Source organism: Propithecus coquereli, unplaced genomic scaffold, assembly GCF_000956105.1.
Source record: "Propithecus coquereli isolate 6110/MARCELLA unplaced genomic scaffold, Pcoq_1.0 Scaffold328, whole genome shotgun sequence".
NCBI lineage: Eukaryota > Metazoa > Chordata > Mammalia > Primates > Indriidae > Propithecus > Propithecus coquereli.
Window position 1 is genome coordinate 2,571,559 of NW_012148930.1, and position 19,296 is coordinate 2,590,854.

General features: G+C 44.9%; 1 protein-coding gene across 1 annotated transcript; it reads right to left on the reverse strand.

Annotated features, from left to right (window-relative positions):
* Positions 1-3,709: 3,709 nt before the first annotated feature.
* Positions 3,710-8,754, reverse strand: LOC105815319 (chromosome unknown open reading frame, human C1orf53). The gene is made up of 3 exons (XM_012650466.1): positions 8,491-8,754; positions 5,155-5,256; positions 3,710-3,930 (listed from the first exon to the last, which is right to left on the reverse strand). Exons 1-3 carry the CDS (start codon positions 8,752-8,754, stop codon positions 3,859-3,861), a joined length of 438 nt encoding a protein of 145 aa, XP_012505920.1. The 3' UTR covers positions 3,710-3,858.
* Between the last annotated feature and the right edge of the window lie 10,542 nt (positions 8,755-19,296).

The window sequence follows — 19,296 nt, forward strand, 5'->3', positions numbered from 1 at the left end:
TGGGTCGAGTCTCGCAGCCAGGAGCGGAGAATCCTCCCGGGTTCATCCGCCTTGTCGGCGAGGCCGTCGCATGGATGGACTGTGATACCCGCCCGCACGCTTGGGCACTCTCCCCTCGTCCCTGTCCGAAGCAACCATTTTAGCCTCTTTTGGCTCACTTGTCGTTTCAGGTATTTGGCAACGACATGCATTCTACACACACACACACGCACGCACACGCATACACGCACGCACACACGCGCGCAAGCACACACACACGCACACACACGCGCGTACACACACCCATACACGCACGCACACACGCACACACACGCGCGCACACACACGCATACACGCGCACACACGCGCGCGCACGCGCACACACGCACACACGGACACGCACACGCACGCAGGCGCACACACAGACACACGCACACACGCGCGCACAAGCACGCGCACACACACGCTGGCGCACACACAGACGCACACACGGACACACGCACACACGCACACACACGCGCGCACACACACGCAGGTGCACACAGACACACACGCGCGCGCACACACGCACACACACGCACACAGACACACACGCACACCGAAGCGCACACCGGAGCGCACAGTTTAGAACACACATTTGTGGTGGGAGGAGGTGGCCGTCACGGGTCTCCGGTGCCCCTGGAGCCCGCGGTCCCGGGCTAACTCTCCCCTTTACGCTCGTAGCTCCAGCCAGGACGGCAGTGAGTCCGGACTTTGTGTGTCGCGAGCCCAACCTCGAAACCGTGAGTGGAGACCAAGGTCACCAGCTCCGGAGACGCCCCGGCGCCCATCAGAGCGCCCCACGTCCGGGGCAGTGGACGTCCCAGGGACACCCCAGTCTCGGGCTGACGACAGCTGCGAGTCCTTCCGCAGCATTTTCTCGGAAACAAGGCTCTCCGCGGGGCGCGCGAGAGGGCACAGACCACCCCCCAACCCACGCACATACTTAAATGTCTGACTCTCTGTCTTTCTTTCTTCCTTTCTTTCCTGGGGGAAGGGGGGAAAGTTTTGGCATCTAGGAGTACCTTTGAATTATTGAAAAAATAGCACCGAGTTTTAAGTCCTCCAACAAGGACAGACATCCAGCCCACACACCCGAGGCTTTGCTCGAATGGCGAGAAGACGAAATGGCAGGTGTCAGCGGGGAGTGGAGGGGAGGTTCCTTTTGGGCTGCCAGGGGCTGTGTGATCTTCAGGTGCTCACAGGAAGGCAACACGCCGATTGCCACTCGTCCGGTAGTGAGCTTCTCCCCCAGCCTTGTCCGGAGCAACACTAAGACCCGCAGCTTTCGGACGGTGGAACCGAGGACGAGGAACAGACGGTGCGAATACCTCTGGAGAAGGGACGCTGCGCTGGAACAAAGACCCGCACCAGGTCCGGAGAGCGCCTCCCTTCTCAGGGCCCCGTCTGCTCCAAACATACCCTGCGAGGGAGCCTTAAATTTTACTGGAACAAATGAAAGCCCCTTCCCTGCTCCGCACAATTCTGCAGAGAGAGGAGCGTGCGCCGTGATCCACCTGCCGCAAGGACCTCCGAGGTCAGGGCCCTGCCCCAGCCAAGGGGAGACCCATCGCCGCGGGAATCTGTCTTCACCCACAACCCTAGTAGCCTCCGCAACAAGATCCCTCAGTTTCCTTTGAGTCGTTCCACGTTAGAAACAATCTAGACATCAATCTCCTCTGATTTATTGAGCCCTGGGGCAGAAAGAGTCTCCAGAAACCTTGAAACTGGAGCAGCACCAGAGTTGGTTTAAACTGGGAAGTCTCTACGTCTTGGCATCCACACGTGTTTGTATACACACACCTAGTAAGAGCCCTGAATTTTACTTTACAATGTGCGAATACAATATAGCTTAAAGCTCTTGCAGCGAGGCCCATTTATGTGGCCATATCGTGTTTAATGTGGGAGCACTCGCCCTGTTGCCACCCCTCACGTGTGGCTCACATGCATCTCTCCGGAACCACAGCGGACTTCAGACCTGGCTTCTGGCTCCAGGTGCAGGGAGGAGTAAGAGCGTCCCTCTGCCCCAGTCCCGCTGCAGCCCCCCAGCGGCTCCTTTGCTGTCTGTCCATAAGGCTTGGAGTTCTGCCAGGAAGAACTGCCAGGAAGAGTCACCATCGTCCCACACGAGGGTTCTCTGTGATGGATGGTTGTCCTTTCTTCCTGGGCCAGTTCCCTATTGCAGAGAATACCCTGGGAGGAGGAAAGAGCCGCGGTGGGAAGGGGGCATCCCAGGAGTTATTTCCGCCTGCTGAGGAGCTTCCCCAACAGTCTCAGGGGGTCCCTGTTCAAAATGCACTTCCTTTCTTCATTGCCTTGTTTCTCCAGAAAGATGACTGTTGAGATTCTATTTCTTTCTCTTCTCCTCTTGGGGCTGCTGAAGAAAGCATGATCCATCCCCCACCCAGAAAATGGCCTTGTTAATCTTCCAAATCAAGTGGGAAACCTGGAGCCAGCGTGTTGCTTCTTGTCCAAAGAATGGAAGGGAAACTGGATCCCAGGAATCTCTATGCCTTTCTGGAAAGGCTAACTACCTCCATGATCGCAATGCTGATGACCATCTCCTATTCTCCTCGAAATAATTTCTAGACAGGACAATACCAGGCCACAGACACCACTCTGTTACATCCAGGGAAGCTGTTGACACTCACAGGGCTCATGGACACTGTTGCTTAGGGCACTGTGGTTAGAGCTCCAGCAAAACTGGGGCACCAAAAAAGCCAACAATTTTTTGGAGACAATTTAATATTTGACATTTTAAAAACCCAAAGAAGTCATAATCAAAGGGGAAATTAGAACCTCGTTTGGCTTCTTTTCACTTATTTTACAGTTAAGAAGGGCTTTTGTTCTGAACTATGTGAGAAGGCACAAAAACCTTTTGGTTGCTTAAGATTTCTAAAGCCCTTACTCCAGGCCACAGGCAGAGCCTGAAGCAGGCCCCTGAGGTGTCCAAGAACCATTCAGATTTCACCGGGGGAAGGCTGAGAGTCAGCTCTGGGCAAAGCCTGCCTTCCAAAGGGGCAGCAGCCTCCTTTTACTGAGTAGCCACCACTGGCTAGAAAAAAGCTTCCTGGGGGCTGCTGTCCTCATAGGGAAGCAGAGAAGGTATGGAAAGAATAGTCCTTGTGAGCTCCTGACTCAGCTTGGAGACTGATATCCAGGGACAAGACCGCAGAGAACAGAACGGGTGTAAAGCTAATAAAGTGTTCAAAAACAGATTTGCCTAGGAAGTGCCAAAAGCAACAGAGGAGGAAAGGGTGGGGGAGAGAAGAAAGAACGGTATAAACGACACATCTTTAACAGACTGACCCTTGAGTCAAAATGATTTAAAGATTTTATTGAAAGAACAGATGGAAGATGAGAGCATGTCTTGACGCAGGATGGCAGTTCTTGGGTCCTCATATGGTGCACAATATATTATATTAATCTCCTTATAGCTCGAGATATAAATAAAATGAAGAATGCATTCAAACTCTTCTATTTGCCAGCAACCTTCCTTGGATTGCTAACACTGATGAGAAAACTGGGGAACTGAGACTAAGGAAAACCAAAAGCTACTAATGCGACCCGATTGCTACTATTTAATGGAACAATCATTATTTTCTTTCTTCAACATATGTGTCTTATATTGAAGCAAAAAGAAAGGAAAATAACTATCAATGTGCCACTTTAGAAACACATAAACATTTGCTAGATTTTTCATTTTATTGATGTTCTTTTAATGTATGTATTTAAGATTAAACTGTGTTCAAATACTAACAGCACAGAAAGCAATGCTCAATTAGGGCTTTATTTTTAAAAAAATACAAATTCAATTAGACAAAGGAGATGAAATTGTTGTCAAACATAAAAATATGAATTGAATTGCTTCTTTTTAGATGGATCTTTAACATTGACTTGACCATATGGACACTGCAGAAAAAATAAAACAAATTATTATTGAATTATTTACCAATCACCTTGAAAAAGTACACTTCTCATGATGAAAAAAAGAAACTACTAACAATGTTACATAGATCATTTGATCTATAGGGTCCTGCAGACTAAGAGGAGAATATTGGCAACCTCAGGCAAATGGTCCTAATTAGGGTCCAAGAACCATTTCCTAAATTCATCCTTCCAACTTTAAGAATTTTACTTCAAAAACCCACTCTTAGAAAATCCTCAAGTCCTCAATTTACACAAAGCTCTTATGCACTTGATTAGAATCAGCTAAGGGCATAGGAACATACATAAAAGTGAAGGTTTAATTTTTCAATACTGGCTACAATTAATACATGCCTTTAGTGTCTATTCTTTAATTATAAAGTAGGCCGGTTAAAGGAAATAACACCTCCTTGCACTAAAACATACAAAGTGTTCTGTAAACATAGGTTATCTCTTTATAATCTCAACCCTGTAACAATTTACCTTATTACTATGCCTTTAAAAAGTAATAGTGTAGCACCTATTCCCATTTATTCTTTGCTCAAATTAGGAAAGGAGTAGTTAGGTCATCTTAATCAGTGAACATAGATATGTATCCATTGAAATAAACATTTTAGGAACTGTACGGCACTAAATTTGGGGAAATCTAGCTTCACAGTTATTTTAAACACACACACATACACAGAGAGAGAGAGAGAGAGAGAGAGAAGGGGGCAGGGGTTGAAAGGAAGAAGGAAGGGAGGGAAGGAAAAAAAGAAAAAATCATTATCATGTGAAGGAAACCCACCTCTCACTCTCTCAATGCTGGGCAAGTTCCTATTTATTTAGCTAATACAGAAGAAATGTTTTCTGGGATCTAGTTTGCAACATTCTAGATTTCTTTTCCTGCCCTCTTTGTGCTTGCCTAGTGAACACAACTTATGTGAAACCTCATGAAAAGTTTCCCTGTAATAAAAGAGCTCCCATGAGTTTTCAATCTCAGCATTTCAAGGAACTGATGCTCTGCAGTGAAACGTTACAAAACTCCATTAACTTTAAAGGCCCTGTGCTGGTACTAAGAACTTCACTGTCCTTGGCTAAAGTAGCTTGTGAAAAGTGCACTCCAGGTCTATTTGGCTCCTTTATTTGACTTGTTCAAATAATGGGTATTTACGCAGTCACAGAAGCAGCACCGAAGACTGCTGCCATAGCTCCAGAACTGTCACTCACGTGTCTGCAGGCAGAGCCACAACAGTCCCCTCTCTGCAAGTGGGCGAGCTGTGTGAGCACCACGTAGCCAGTAGCCGGATCCACGTAGTTTAGCTGGCCAGCCTGAAGTGTAATAAAATAAAACAATCCATTAATCTCAACATTCATCATATCTTCTCCCCATAATGTCTACTCATAAAATACTGCAAGAAAATTTAAAAAACAATATTAAACTTCTTCCCAGCAATTTTAATGGCACTTACAATTAAAGACTGAATGCATTCCGACATTATACACAGTCCAACCTTATGTGACATAAGGAGAAAATATAGTTTGAGAAAAATGAGAAGTTGATGGAAAAACAAGAACTCCTCTATGCCTAATAACGATGTAGCCACTGCTCCGATATTTTTCATTCGGTTCCTAGGTAACGAGCTTAGTAACAGGTGATTTAAATGATTTTAAGAGCTTAAGAGGCTGAAAATGAACTTTCACTCAGAAGTTGCAGTTGCAACCTCAGTACTTAAAATATGCGGATAATGATTTAAACTTACAGAAAAGGTGCTAATCAAAACCAACAGTCCTTATAGAAAAGTATTACCTTTGCTATTATTGAACACTTTTCTTTACCTTCATGATGTGTTACTCCATCGCATGTTTTACAATATTTTCTTCCCCCCCCAGAGTGTTATTAGCTGTATTTTTAGGCAAAACAAAATTATTGTTTGAACATATTAACACTCACTGCTTTCACAAGTTTAATCAAAAGCAACTTTTACTATGCCATTTCAAGTGTCGAGGAAGCATACCCTAGCTGCCTTCAAACATGGTTTTAAAAAGTGCCTCAAGTACTTTGTGTGAAGGTAGAAGTAAATAACAACGTCTTCTGTGGATTTGGGTCCTTCGGGCGTTACTATTTAGCCTTTCGTTTTTGCAGAGGAACTTTTCCATGGGCTTTTGGTGTAACCCTTTTACCAAGCAGTAACTCAGTGCATCACTCTTGCATAAGCCTTTTCATTAAAACACACGTGAGACTTGCATGTCTTCCGAAACATTTTTGTGTGAACCATGAACCGCTTCTTCGGTGTCTTATTTCATAGCCGAATATTTTACTCTGGTTGAGGTTCTAGACAAATACGTCTCGTGAATAAAGTGTGTAGCAAAAGGACAGATAAAGCCCCAGTCTAGGTTCACGCGAGGGCATTCCAGACACGCCGGGGCAGGGCAGCAGAAACCCAGCCAGGCTGGGCTCAGGGACCCCCTAAGTGCCAAGGCTGGACTCAGGGACCCCCCAAATCCTCGGGGACCACAAAAGCAGATCACGTGAAACCGGGATCTCTGAACACTTCCTTTCAACGACCAATTGTCAGAACTTCACTTCTTTATTTGCAAAACCCACGTTTGGAGACTTGAAGAAAAACAGACAGACACGGGGGACTCTGGAGCAGCCTTGTGTTCACCCTTCACAGCTTCTGGAGTCTTCTGAGCGCGACTCTCGGGCGACCCGGCGCCCATCAGGTCGCTCCTGCGCATGCGCCTGCGCTCCGCTTTCCGCGTGCACCGAGCGCCTCAGAGCCCGGGGCTGCCGCTCGGACTAACTTCTCCTCAGCGGCTGAGCCTCGCATCGCGGTGACACCGGACAAGGCGCGGCAGGAGCGCCGACGGGCGGACCGGAGAGCGGGAAGTTCAGGGATGCTCGTCAGGACCGGAGAAAGGTAAGCGCTGCCGGCCTCGGGCCGGAAGCAGGACCGTGGCGCGGGGCCCTGATTGGTTGAAACAGCAAAGCGGGCTCGTGGGGGCGCTGTTCGCGGTCCCCGGACAGTCCGCGGCCTGTGGGGCCCGCACCGGCGACACAGGTGCGGTGCCCCGAGTGAGGAGACAGCTCCTTCCTGTCACAGGCTGACCTCTCTTCACACGGCCCCGGCGTCGGCTCTCAAAACAGCGAAACTTTTCACTTATATCCACCAGATTTGTGTGGCGAAGTCGAGAGCAAATCACATACGTTATTTTCAACAGGAGAGCAGAAACGACAACAGTCGGCAGCTGTCAGTCACCTCCTCAGTGACCTTTGCTCAGGCTCAGCGGACCCTCAGGGCCTCCTCATTTCAGTGAGGAAAAGCCGACTTTAGGCAACCTTCGGGGTTTCTTTTCTACCCCCTTGGCTGAAGTCGTAAGTACTGGTCTCACGTGCACACACATGCACACACGTGCACACACACACACATGCACACACACATGCACACACGTGCACACACATGCACACACGTGCACACACACACACATGCACACACACATGCACACACGTGCACACACATGCACACACGTGCACACACACGTGCACACACATACACACACACGTGCACACAATCTTATGATAATAAATAGGTTACTTTCATACTGCTTTTCTATAAAGACTCAGTCTCTCTCGTTTCTTTTGTGAAGATCATAAACTATAAATGTGCTTCCTTGACACTCACGGAGCCTGACGTGTCAGGAACCGCGACAGGAGCGACACCGGCGCTGACACGCAGTCGCGAAGTCCATGAAACGGGACAACAGTGAGCTCTGAAGACGGCGAGCGCGGGGACACGAGGCCGCGGGCAGCAAAGGAAAGACGGGTGTCAGCCTTGCGCTTTCCTTACTGGGGCCGCTGCGTGGGCGAGTGCGCTGCTGATCACACGGATAAGCGCGACGTGCTCACACACGCACGTGCACACACGCACACGTGCATACACACACGTGCACATACAAGTGCTCCACTGATCACACGGATAAGCATGACGTGCTCACACACGCACGTGCACACACACGCACGTGCACACACACGTGCACACACACACGTGCACATACAAGTGCTCCACTGGTCACACGGATAAGCGCGACGTGCTCACACGTGCACACACACACGTGCACATACAAGTGCTCCACTGATCACACGGATAAGCACGACATGGTCTTCCTGCGACTTAGTCCCTTCACCTTCTCCATCGATGCCTTACACCCCCTTCCTCGCGCGCGCGCACACACGTGCACACACGCGCGCGCACACACACGTGCACACACGCGCGCGCACACACACGTGCACACACACACACAAGAGCGGCAGTGGGTCCCACGCTGCGCCGGGGCTAAGCCGGGCGCTGACTGCTGACAGGAAAGCTAGTCACGCTCACACTCGAGACAACCACACGGTAAACTCTCGTGGCCAGTTTCCCGGCGAAACGGCCGGAGCCGGCAGCGCGCGCGTCCAAGGCCTGGGGCGTCGCCGCGCGAGCCGCCTCCACCTCCCCTCCGCGGGCGCCGCCCCCGAGCTGCCCACGCGCAGGCGCGCCGGGGCCGCAGGGCGGGGCGTCTCACCGCGCAGGCGGCCGCGTGCAGCTCGGCGATCCGCCGCTCCGCCGCCGTTAACTCTTCGCCCGCCGGGCACGTCGCCGCTCCCTCGGGCCTACCCTGCGAGCCAGGCGCGGAGCGGCCGCCGTCTCCCTCGGGAGTGGAGCGAAGGGTGAAGCTGCGCTGCGGCTGGAACCCCGCGCCGACCCACTGCGGCTTCGGCGGCGGGACGGCGGGAGGTCGCCTCCCGAGCGCGGCACCGCTCAGCGCCCGGATCTGCCCGGCCGCCATGGCCGCGCCGGCGTGCGGGGGGCGGGGCGGGGCGGGCGGCGACAGCGGCGGGGGACGGGGCGAGGACGCGGCTGCCCCCGCCGTCGGCCGCCTCCGCACCGCGCGGACGGGCGCTTCCTGACCGGCCCGCGGACCGAGCTTGCGGCACCCACCCCCGGGCCCCAGCTGCGGGAACAAAATTGACTTTTAGGGCAGCTGATGAGGAGGCTCTGACGAGCTGCCGGGATGGGGAAGAACGTGCTGGTTCCACCTCTCTGGACCTAAATTCTGAGTTCTTCTTCATCTTCTTTATTTTTTTTCCCTGAGATGAAAGCTGGACATTTTTTCTCGTGTCAAGCTAGGCTTAGGATTACTCAGCACAGGCGCTACACCTGTTGGGATCCCAGAATGCGATCAGAACACCTGCGGTTTGCCAACAACCGCGCTGGGCCTGACCCGGGAGGCTGCGTGTGTCCGGGTTGCACATCTCGAGCCTTCGTGGCCTGGTGCTTTGGCCCATCCCAGAGTGAGCCCAAAAGTAAATCGCACTCTGAGAAAAGGCACTGTCTCCATGTTGCTGGGTCTCTGCAAAATACGAACTGAAATTATATTTCCTGTCTGATAGGTGAAAGTTATCCTGGTAACCCCCATAAAACTGAGTGTGAAAAAATGAGAGCAAGGCCTGGAGGTAATTGAAATTAGCGCCACCGCCACTCCCTGCCCCTAGCGTGGGTTTCAAGAAAGGAGGGTTGAAGAGTAGCGATTTTGTCAGTGCTCTTCAATATTGAGGAATTGAGGGCAGAAATGGATCTTTAAGGGCAAATGTAGATTCTAACATCATACGGGAGAGGGTGGGTGCGGTGGCTCACGCCTGTAATCCCAGCGCTTTTGAAGGCCGAGGCAGGAGGATCCCTTGAGGCCTGGCGTTGAGACCAGCCTAGGCAACATAGCAAGACCCTGTCTCTTAAATTTTGAAAAAGTTGTACAGGAGAAGGGTGACTAAACCATCATGTACCATCTGTATGCCTTTTTTTGGTATTTGTGTTTGCTATGCAACCGTATAGTTATATTTTTATTTTCTTAAATCTTAGTAGGAGCTAATTGAAATGACCTTGCTAGTTCATTATAAATCTCAATAAATTAATAAATTGGAATCCTATTTTGCAAGTCAGATTCCTTTGTGTTGGAATAAGAAATCTGGATCTGGAGACTGCTCAGTGGTCTGAGAAAAGACTTTAAAACCTGGAAGGCTAAAGGGGGACCCCAGGGAGAGCAATGGAAGGGTGGGACTGAACTTAAGATCACACAAAATGAACAACTGTGATTAGAAAAGAGAATTCAACACAGGTCAGCCCGCCCCTAACCCAAAATCTCAAACAAAGGAACTAAGTTTGGAGGTTCAGATTTATTGCACTGTTTTTGAAATTGAGGGTCAGGACATACTAATAAGCCATGACATCAATTCAAAGGGTGGGAACAGCATTTTACAGAAATGAAATAGCCTAGACCAGACTTAAACAGAAAATAAATAGAGCCATCTTATCTGGGAAGAGTATTGTTACAGGAAACTTTTGTTTCGGTGGGGATGAGAGGGTGGGAATGACTATAAAGAGGTTGAACAAGGGAGATATTTGTGGTAATGGAATAATTCTGTATCTTGACATTGTTGGTTACGCAAAATTTACGTGTAATTAGAAGTCATAGAGCTATACCTACATCATTTCAATGTCAAATTCCTGGTTTTCACATTATAAGCATGTGAGATGTCAGCGCTGGGAGCAACTCCGGAAGGGGTACATAGAACCTCTCTGTGCTATATTTGCAACGTTTTGCGAATCTATAATTATTTCAAAATGTAAAAGCAGCAGTTACAAAAAGGAAGAAAAATGGCTTTCAAATTATTTGGTAAGGCAAATCACTGAATTAACCAGAGCGTTTTTCCCCTATATCCTCCATTCCCAGGTCTAAAAATCATCCTGGAGACTCAGGCCTTCAGGCATTTAGGCTGAGAAAGCTCTTTTGTACTTTTCACATGTTACCCCGTGTGTGCATTCTTATATATATATATATCTTCAAAATATAATCAGAGTTGGAAATCTGTATAATTAAAAGATGAGAAAGTATGTCAATACTAATAATTTTCAAATACTTGGTAATTTAATTATAATATCATGTAGACATTGAATAGATTATCTGCCCCTTCTCTAATTTTCATTTGATCGTCATAGTTGAGGGTCAATGTCCTTGCACACCATGTAACTTTCGTCATGTCTCTTGTTTTAAAAAGCTTCCTCAGGGCCTTACTCTTACCCTATTCTAGCGTGTGTTCATTTCTTCTTAGATTTTCTGCACTCACAATAGACAAAACCGTATGCAAGTACGGCACTAAGTCCTGCCTTAGAATGGCTAAGTTCTTACTTTATTTACAAAGCATTTACATCTAGATTTGCTTTAGAAAGAGTTGTTTTGTGCCACAACTCTACATGTAGCATGATATTGGATATATTTTATAACCCGTCTCATCATCTGGGATCTTTATGTTGATATTGAACATGCTTGATACGTTGGAGGTGAGGGAGTCAGAGATGCATTCCCCTAGATTTCATTTACATTAATTTTTATTAGTTATGTTAGGACTAATATCTGGCAGGTATGTCAGGACCCTCTAGGTTGCAAGATACAGATCGTACAACTCAACCTGGTTACAAGAAAAGGAATTTGTTTGCTCATATAACCACGAAGCATGACTTGATTCAGGGCTCAAGGATGTGACCAGGGCTCTCTCTTTTTCTGCTTTGCCTCATCAGTGCAAATTTCCTTTTCAGGCAGGCTCTTTTCTCATTGGTGAAGGGTGGCTGCAAACAGCTCCTACGTTTCCATCTCCTTTTTGTCCAGGTAAAATGAGAGAGTCTTGTTATGAAGCTCCAAGATAAGAGAAGCCCTTTTCCCTCCTGGAAGTCCTAACGGTCGTATCTTCATCATGTGTCCATTTCTGAACCCATCGTTATGAGTCTAGGTTATACTTAAGCCAATCAGGGCCCAGCTGCCTATGGGCAACCTACAAACCTATGGCTGAAAATGGCCTCTGTTAATGCTGGGGGTGCAATTAATAAGTGACCACTACGATGTGACTTTCAAAAGCAAAATAAATTCTACCAGCCCACTAAATCTTTTTAGTATTTACTGTTTAAATGTTTATCTTTTAAAAATTTTTTTATTGTTCCTCCGTCCCCTCTAGAAGTCCTTCCTTTGATCTCCCACAATTATTTGTGTCATGTTAGCTTTTTATATATAGTAAATTTTTGCATCGTTTTCCCAACATAACAAGACAATAGGGAGCATGTCTTTTTCAATTTTGTATCTCCACAGTCCATCTTGTACTTTTGTACTTTCGTACATATGGCACGTAGTGAATCACGACTAATGAATTTTCAAATGGATAAATGAGTCAGCAGTTCTTCATTCTCAAATATATATTCCTACCTACTGAACGAAAATGAAATTTGAAATTTTAAAATTAATTTTCTGTACATAATATTGCACATTTATACGTATGTATTATTTATTAATTGTTGCAAATAAATACTTTTTAAAAACTAACTGAAATATACCAAATCTAAAATCTTATCATATTTATTAAATAACTGTGGGCTAGCTTACTGACAGACAAGACAGTTGCATATGTTATCAAATGATCTGACCTAAACCCTTGAAATGACAATACCTTAAGTATTATCTTTTACTGATTCACAAATGTTTTGAGCTGTTAGTGAACAAATTAGTACCGGAGCCCCAGAGCTACCCACGGATTTGTCCACACACTGCCTGTTTTGAGCCGTTCCTTTTGGACGCTGGTTTATGTATGTGATGCTTTTCAAATAGCCGAATGGTGTGTTGTGACATGTCATGCTCCGTGCAGAGTGCGTTTTCACTATCAGTTCTCATGACTGAGAGCAAAGGTTACACGCCCCTAAGGTTGCCTGTAGGGAATCTTTGTTTCATTTAATCGGACATCCAATAGCACACTTCGTTTCACAGAGCCGATCTTAGAAAATTCTTTTGGGAATTATAACCATTTCTATTTGCAAGCCCAGCAAATCTCTACTGACTTCACAGTGGATGCTCCTCCGCCAGCGCCACACGCCTGGAGCACGGCTGCGTTTGGCTCTTGTCTTTGCGCTTTGTTTGTGTCATCTTGGACCAGCGTAGACGGGCTATGTGATAGGAAGTCTAGCCATTTCGTCTTTCATCCACTCTCACAGTCCTTCTTTAATGAACGGTAGTCTGGCTTCTATTCCCAATGCCAACTTGAAGCTTCGGGGATGGCGTGATTGCTAAATCCAGTGCACTCACATGGCACCTCCATAAAACCCCATGTGCCCTTAACGTGGTCAGTCATCAGCCCATCAGAGCTATTCTCTTGACTTCTTAGACCCCAAATTCTCAAAATTTGCTTTTATCTTTATGATTATTCTTTTTCGGACTTTTAAAAGGGCACTTCTGCCTCCTCTTCTTCCTTAAATGTTCTCTCCTCAGAGTGCTTCAGCAGGTCTCCGCCCACTGCTCCTCTCGCTGTATAATACTGCCCTAAGTGATTTTATCCACGCTTATGTTTTTAATCTACTACAATATACTAATGACTCCCATATCATCAGGGTCAAAGCTTGTAAGAGCAGCATACCTGTCTAGCCATCTGCCTGCTGGACACAGACATTTAAAAATACTCCCAACTTGGCCAGGTGCAGTGGCTCACGCCTGTAATCCTAGCACTCTGGGAGGCCCAGACGGGAGGATGGCTTGAGGTCATGAGTTCAAGACCATCCTGAGCAAGCATGAGACCCCATCTCTACTAAAAATAGAAAAAATTAGCCGGGTGTGGTGGTGCATGCCTGTAGTCCCAGCTACTTGGGAGGCTGAGGCAGGAGGATCATTTGAGCCCAGGAGTTTGAGGTTGCTGTGAACTAGGCTGGTGCCACGGCACTCTAGCCCAGGCAACAGAGCGAGACTCTGTCTCAAAAAATAAATAAATACAAATATTCCCAACTCATCATGTCCAAAATGGACTTAATTATCATTATCTTTGAAATTTTATTTCCCTGTTTAGCTTATATTTTAAAGGCATGGGTGCCCAACCATCCATCTAATTTAGAGATCTTAAGTGACCTTAAACTCTTTTCGTATCTCCTCATCCAGACCATCACCAGGTCCTACTAGTTTTACTGAAATGGTCTCAAATTTATCAAAAATGTTTCAAATTGGTCCTCTCCTTTGCTTCTATCATTGTTCTAGTTCAGTTCATTATCATTTCTCCCCCTCAACCCCATCAACTACAACTAGAACAGAATAGTTCCCTAGTGTAAATAATACATAACGAAGGCTTATCATGTATCAGGGCCCTCTGCTAAGTGCTAGAGATTTATCACTCATATTTTGCACATGGTACTTATTCTGACAAAAAATCCTACTCTTCATCCCCACCTCAATCTTCATGTTCATGTCCTTGGAGTGGCAAGGTTATACCTGTCCTTAAAGCCTCAGCCCAGGCATCAGTGTCACCTCCTCTAGTAAGCTTTCTCCAGCTGCTCACTCACCTTGCTCCTGTCTCCTTGTTTCCCAGCCTCTGCAGGCTGGGCTGGGCACACTACCTCAATGCTGTCATAATATCCAAAGCCTGACCTTACATTTGTACTTTCCTGTTGTATAATTTTATGAGTTTTTCTTTACTTCCAGACTGTGATGTCTTTAAGGGTAAAGATTGCCTTAATAATCTTTATATGTCCAGTGACACAAGTACATAGGAAATGCTAAAAAAAAAAAAAAAAAAAAACTTGCTTAAATGAATGGATTGAATGAGTAATGGCAGCAAAAACGCACGTCTGAGTCGCATAGCAAAAAAATGATACAGCTGCATTTTCCTCTGATATTTCAGGTTACAAATCAGTATTGGGTTTTACCAATACATCCGTTGTTCTCAGGCCATTGTTCTGAGACACAATATAGTAAAATAATGAAGTCACTGTGATTTTACTTGGCAATCTATTTAGTAAGTTGCCCCCAAACCGTCATTGAATTACTGGTAAGCGCAGTGTATAAGCTGAATTTCAGATGAAGTAAGTGTGTGTTGACAGTGAAGTGCAGCCTTGTTAACCCTGAACAATCATTTCAATTATAAACTACACACACACAATCACTGTCACATAAAATATCCAGACTAATTACTGCTGGCCCTTTTGTTATGCAAGCATTAGAAACGAAACCTACTCTTATGTATATGCAATGTAACAGTGAAATCTCGAGAAAGAACATTGCTTTTTTTAAAAAAAGCAAGAATTTTTACGTTATTAAAATAAATGGATTAGTATTGTGCTTTTAAAATTCTATGGGCAGCCACTGTTTTTTGTAGGATTTCCCACATATCCACACATTTATAACAGAGATCTTGGGTAAGGCCATAAATATAACACAAAAATCAGAGCGTTGCTCTCCGCACTCTCGTTGCTGCCTGAGGGAGAAAAGCATGTCCACTGTTCCATGACTGGAATGAAAGGCACACTGAGTTTTAGGTCAAATATCCATGACATTGACGTGTCTGACTAGTCTACTGAGTATGATCCATGTTAATATCTTCCCCGTGGTGGGCTCCAGTGATATGCCTCAGTGATCAACACAGCACGCACAACCCCGTTAGGTTTTTACAGGTGTAAAATTGATACATCTTTGAAATCCCGTGGAATGTGATTCTACATGCAGTTAAGTTGTACCGTGGCAGTGTGAGTTGTCTTTTTGTGTAATTCTGTAAGGATGTCATCAACATAGATTGTTCTGTCTGATGATATTTCCTGATGGCACATTTCGGACAACATTGTGAGCTAAACCTATTTGCATTACATTGTCCAACCAATAGCAGAAAAACCAAAGTTTCATGGCTGACTAAGCACTGCAAAATATAAGTGCTGTTCCCACATCGTGATTTCCGAAATGGTCAGTGGTACCTTTGGAACATAATTGTGTGATTCATCTACCAGTCTAAGTTCTATAACAGGAGGAACATGTATACTCTGCCTGCCATTTATTCCACTGTTAGAACAGTGACTGACCCATAATTTGGTGAATGAGTAAGTTCTTGGGTGGTCGTGTGGCATGCGGAAAGAGAATGGTCTTTGGAGGCATGAAGACCTGGAATTGAATCTTAATATATCCACTTTCTAGTTCTGTGACATTGAAATTATTTACACTAAGCCTGTTTCCTCCTCTGTGGGATGTGAATAATGTCTTGGAGCTGAATTACTGTTAAGGTAAAACAAGACAGTGAATATAAAACATTTAGCATGGTGCCTGGCACATAGTGAGAGCTCAACAATATTAGCCATTGTTATTACTGGCCTGAGAAATCACTTTTGTGCTTTTAGTCCTCTCATAGGTTAGCACTCAGCTGCTTAATAGTTCAGTTGCCTATTTGACCATCAATCCGTAATGACATGAGGCTTAGGTTGGTTGAATGGTTACAAATTTTTATTGGCAAATGACAAAAGCTCGTTAGATATGTGCATAACTAAACAGATTTTTCCATTAATTAAAAGTTTTGTACAGTGAGCGAGAATTGCAGTTTAAGATTCCAGAGATTATGTTTCCAAAGCAGCCTGATCATAGGAATCTAAATTACTCGTCATTAAATAGCCCTAAATAGTTACAGACAGTAAGTGATAAAGGTATTCAGAATAGGGAGATATCTTTGTAAACTTCTTGGCGAGGAAAAGGTTTATGACAGAAGTAGGATATGAACTGAGTATTTAAAAATGTTTATAATTTTGATATGTGCTATGAATGGAAACCTTGTTTTAGGCAAGGGGAAAATTTGAAGAAGAGAGCTTCTGTGGGTGGTATTAGTTAGGATGCTTTTGACTACAAGTGGTAGCAAATACCAACTCTGCTTAACATGAGAACATTTATCATCTCACAGAACAGGAAGCCCAGAGACAGGTGCTGCAGGGTGGGTTAGTTCAGCAGCTTTGTGGCAACAGCAAGGACCTAAGTTCTTTGTCTTCCACCTCTGGCATCCTCAGCGAGTCCACCGGTTAATATTCATCACTCTCCTCAGAGTGACGGCCTGGTTGCTTCGGTTTCAGGCGTCATACCCAGACATGGCAATGTCCAGTGAAAGAAGGATGAGTTTTCTTATGCCTCTTAAATTTTATTATGGACGCGTCAAACACATAAAAATATAAAGATAATATGACAAATACCCATATTACTACCACCTAGTTTAAGAAACGTTGACAACGCAGTTGTAATTCCTTGTGCACACCACCCGGAGCAAGTTTCTCTTCCTCCCAATCCCCACCGTAGATTATTCTAAATGTATCGTTCCTGTGTGCTATGGTTTGATTGTATGTGCTGCGCCAAAATTTGTATGTTGAAACGTAATCAACAAAAGTGATGGTATTAGAAGGTAGAGGCCGGTTGCGGTGGCTCACGCCTGTAATCCTAGCACTCTGGGAGGCCGAGGTGGGTGGATTGTTTGAGCTCAGGAGTTCAAGACCAGCCTGAGCAAGAGAGACCCCATCTCTACTAAAAATAGAAAGAAATTAGCTGGACAGCTAAAAATATATAGAAAAAATTAGCCGGGCATGGTGGCGCATGCCTGTAGTCCCAGCTACTCGGGAGGCTGAGGCAGGAGGATCACTTGAGCCCAGGAGTTTGAGGTTGCTGTGAGCTAGGCTGACGCCACGGCACTCTAGCCCGGGCAACAGAGCGAGACAGTATCTCAAAAAAATAAATAAATAAATAAAATAAAGTAAAGTCCATATTTTTAAAAAGCCCATCCACCTCACTTGAATTTAGAAAACTGAATACTAAAAGTATCTCCAAAGTGTTAATTGTCTTCAATTTATTCAATTAATAATCAAATTAAAAGCAAACCAACAACAGGGATATTCAGATAGATTTAACAATTATCTTAATAGTCCACTACTTAAAGAAATGTAGAACCAAATTTTTATAAACATTATATAAAACTTTTTGCAAATTGCAGATAAATGGAATACACAAAAAATCCATAATTAATAAAGTTACTTTTTCACTAGTTTCTATTTTCGTGTTTGCGAGGAGTGCTTAGTGTTTGATTCTGAATTATTTCAGTGCAAGACAGCAATACGTGGTTGGCCTGGTATCTTGAATTTAAAGAAGTGATGAGGAATGGACTGAGAAGTGGACAGTGAGAAAATGTAAGGCAATTTTCAGGAATAAAGCTGCATGAGCTCTTGACCTCACATGTGCAAATTAATTTAGCAGAAGAGCTGTAATGTGGCCTGGATTTTAAGAGAAATGATCATTTCATTCCCTTTTCTGAAAGTGCAAAGGATAGAGAAAAAGGTAAGAAAAAATAATTCTATGTCTCAAAAGATTATAAATGGAAAATACAATCTAAACCTTAGGTATTTTAACAGCAAAAGGCACATGTCCAGAGAAAGAGAGAGAGACTTTACGTTAGTGTGTTCTTGCTGACCCTCTGACTGACATACCAGATGTTCATCACAGGCGTATTTTACTTCCGTTATGTCATCTGATTTTGTTTGTTTTCTATTTGAATTTCCACTGAATCCATTCTCTTGTGATAAATGTGGAAATTTTGGTTGTTTTAATTTTTTTTTATTGTACTCTCCATTATCTTTGAATTCCTATTACTAGAACATTATTAAACTTGTCTCTTTTAAGTGCCATGTTCTCATTTGTCATTGTACTCCTAAAGGACTTAATCCTTAGGTATTTGAGGCATTCTTTGGGAGTTGTTTTAGGAGTATGCATTTCACTGACCGGACAGATTTGACTGAGACTTTGAAAATATAAAGATATTATGTGAATCTTTCCCATTCATGTTTTGTCTTACGGCTGTGGACTTGGTCCCTCCTTTTGAAATTTTTAGCCCCATTTCCTATAAAGACTCATAGTTGGCTTGAATTGGGGTTTATAATAAGTAAGAAATATGGTTCCTTACCTTTTCTCACTCTTGCTGTTCTTGGGTTCTATGCTCTGATCTTTCTTAGGTTTCCATTAAAAACACTCTTGTTTCTAGAACTAAAGACGAAAAGAGAACCTCATAGCTATTTTCGGATAGTTGTAGTATTTTCATATGTAAAAGATTTTAGAAGAATTCGTGGAAATCGGCAGAGTAGAAGTAAGAGCAATGAAACGAAAGTACAGGAAAAAGTGTTAAGCTTTGTGCAAAGAAAAAGGGTTGGCGTTCACAGTTTTGTAAACCTGCCTCTGGGAGGCAGTAAGGTGTAGAGGTTGAGTGTGGCTCCCATTGACTTCAAACCTGTGATCTGTGCCTTGGTTTATTCTGTGAAATAGGTATAATAGTCAAGCCTCCCCCATTGGGTTTTTGTAAGGATTAAATGAGATACTTCCTGCCGGGCACTTACAATTGTGTCTGGTACAGACTAAACGTTCAATAAAAGTTAGCTTTTTTATTATGGAATAGGCTGTCTGCTTTTGTCCCTTGTCCATCATTAGAGGAATTTAAGCAGAGGTGGAATGATAAATTGGTAGGGATTTCATAGGTAA

Excerpts from the sequence above, each read along its gene's own strand:
- LOC105815319 (XM_012650466.1), bottom strand. The coding sequence starts at position 8,754 with ATGGCGGCCGGGCAGATCCGGGCGCTGAGCGGTGCCGCGCTCGGGAGG. Across the intron at positions 5,257-8,490 it reads TGCACGCGGCCGCCTGCGCG|GCTGGCCAGCTAAACTACGT; the intron begins GTGAGACGCCCC and ends ATTACACTTCAG. Across the intron at positions 3,931-5,154 it reads GTGGCTCTGCCTGCAGACAC|TGTCCATATGGTCAAGTCAA; the intron begins GTGAGTGACAGT and ends TTTTTTCTGCAG.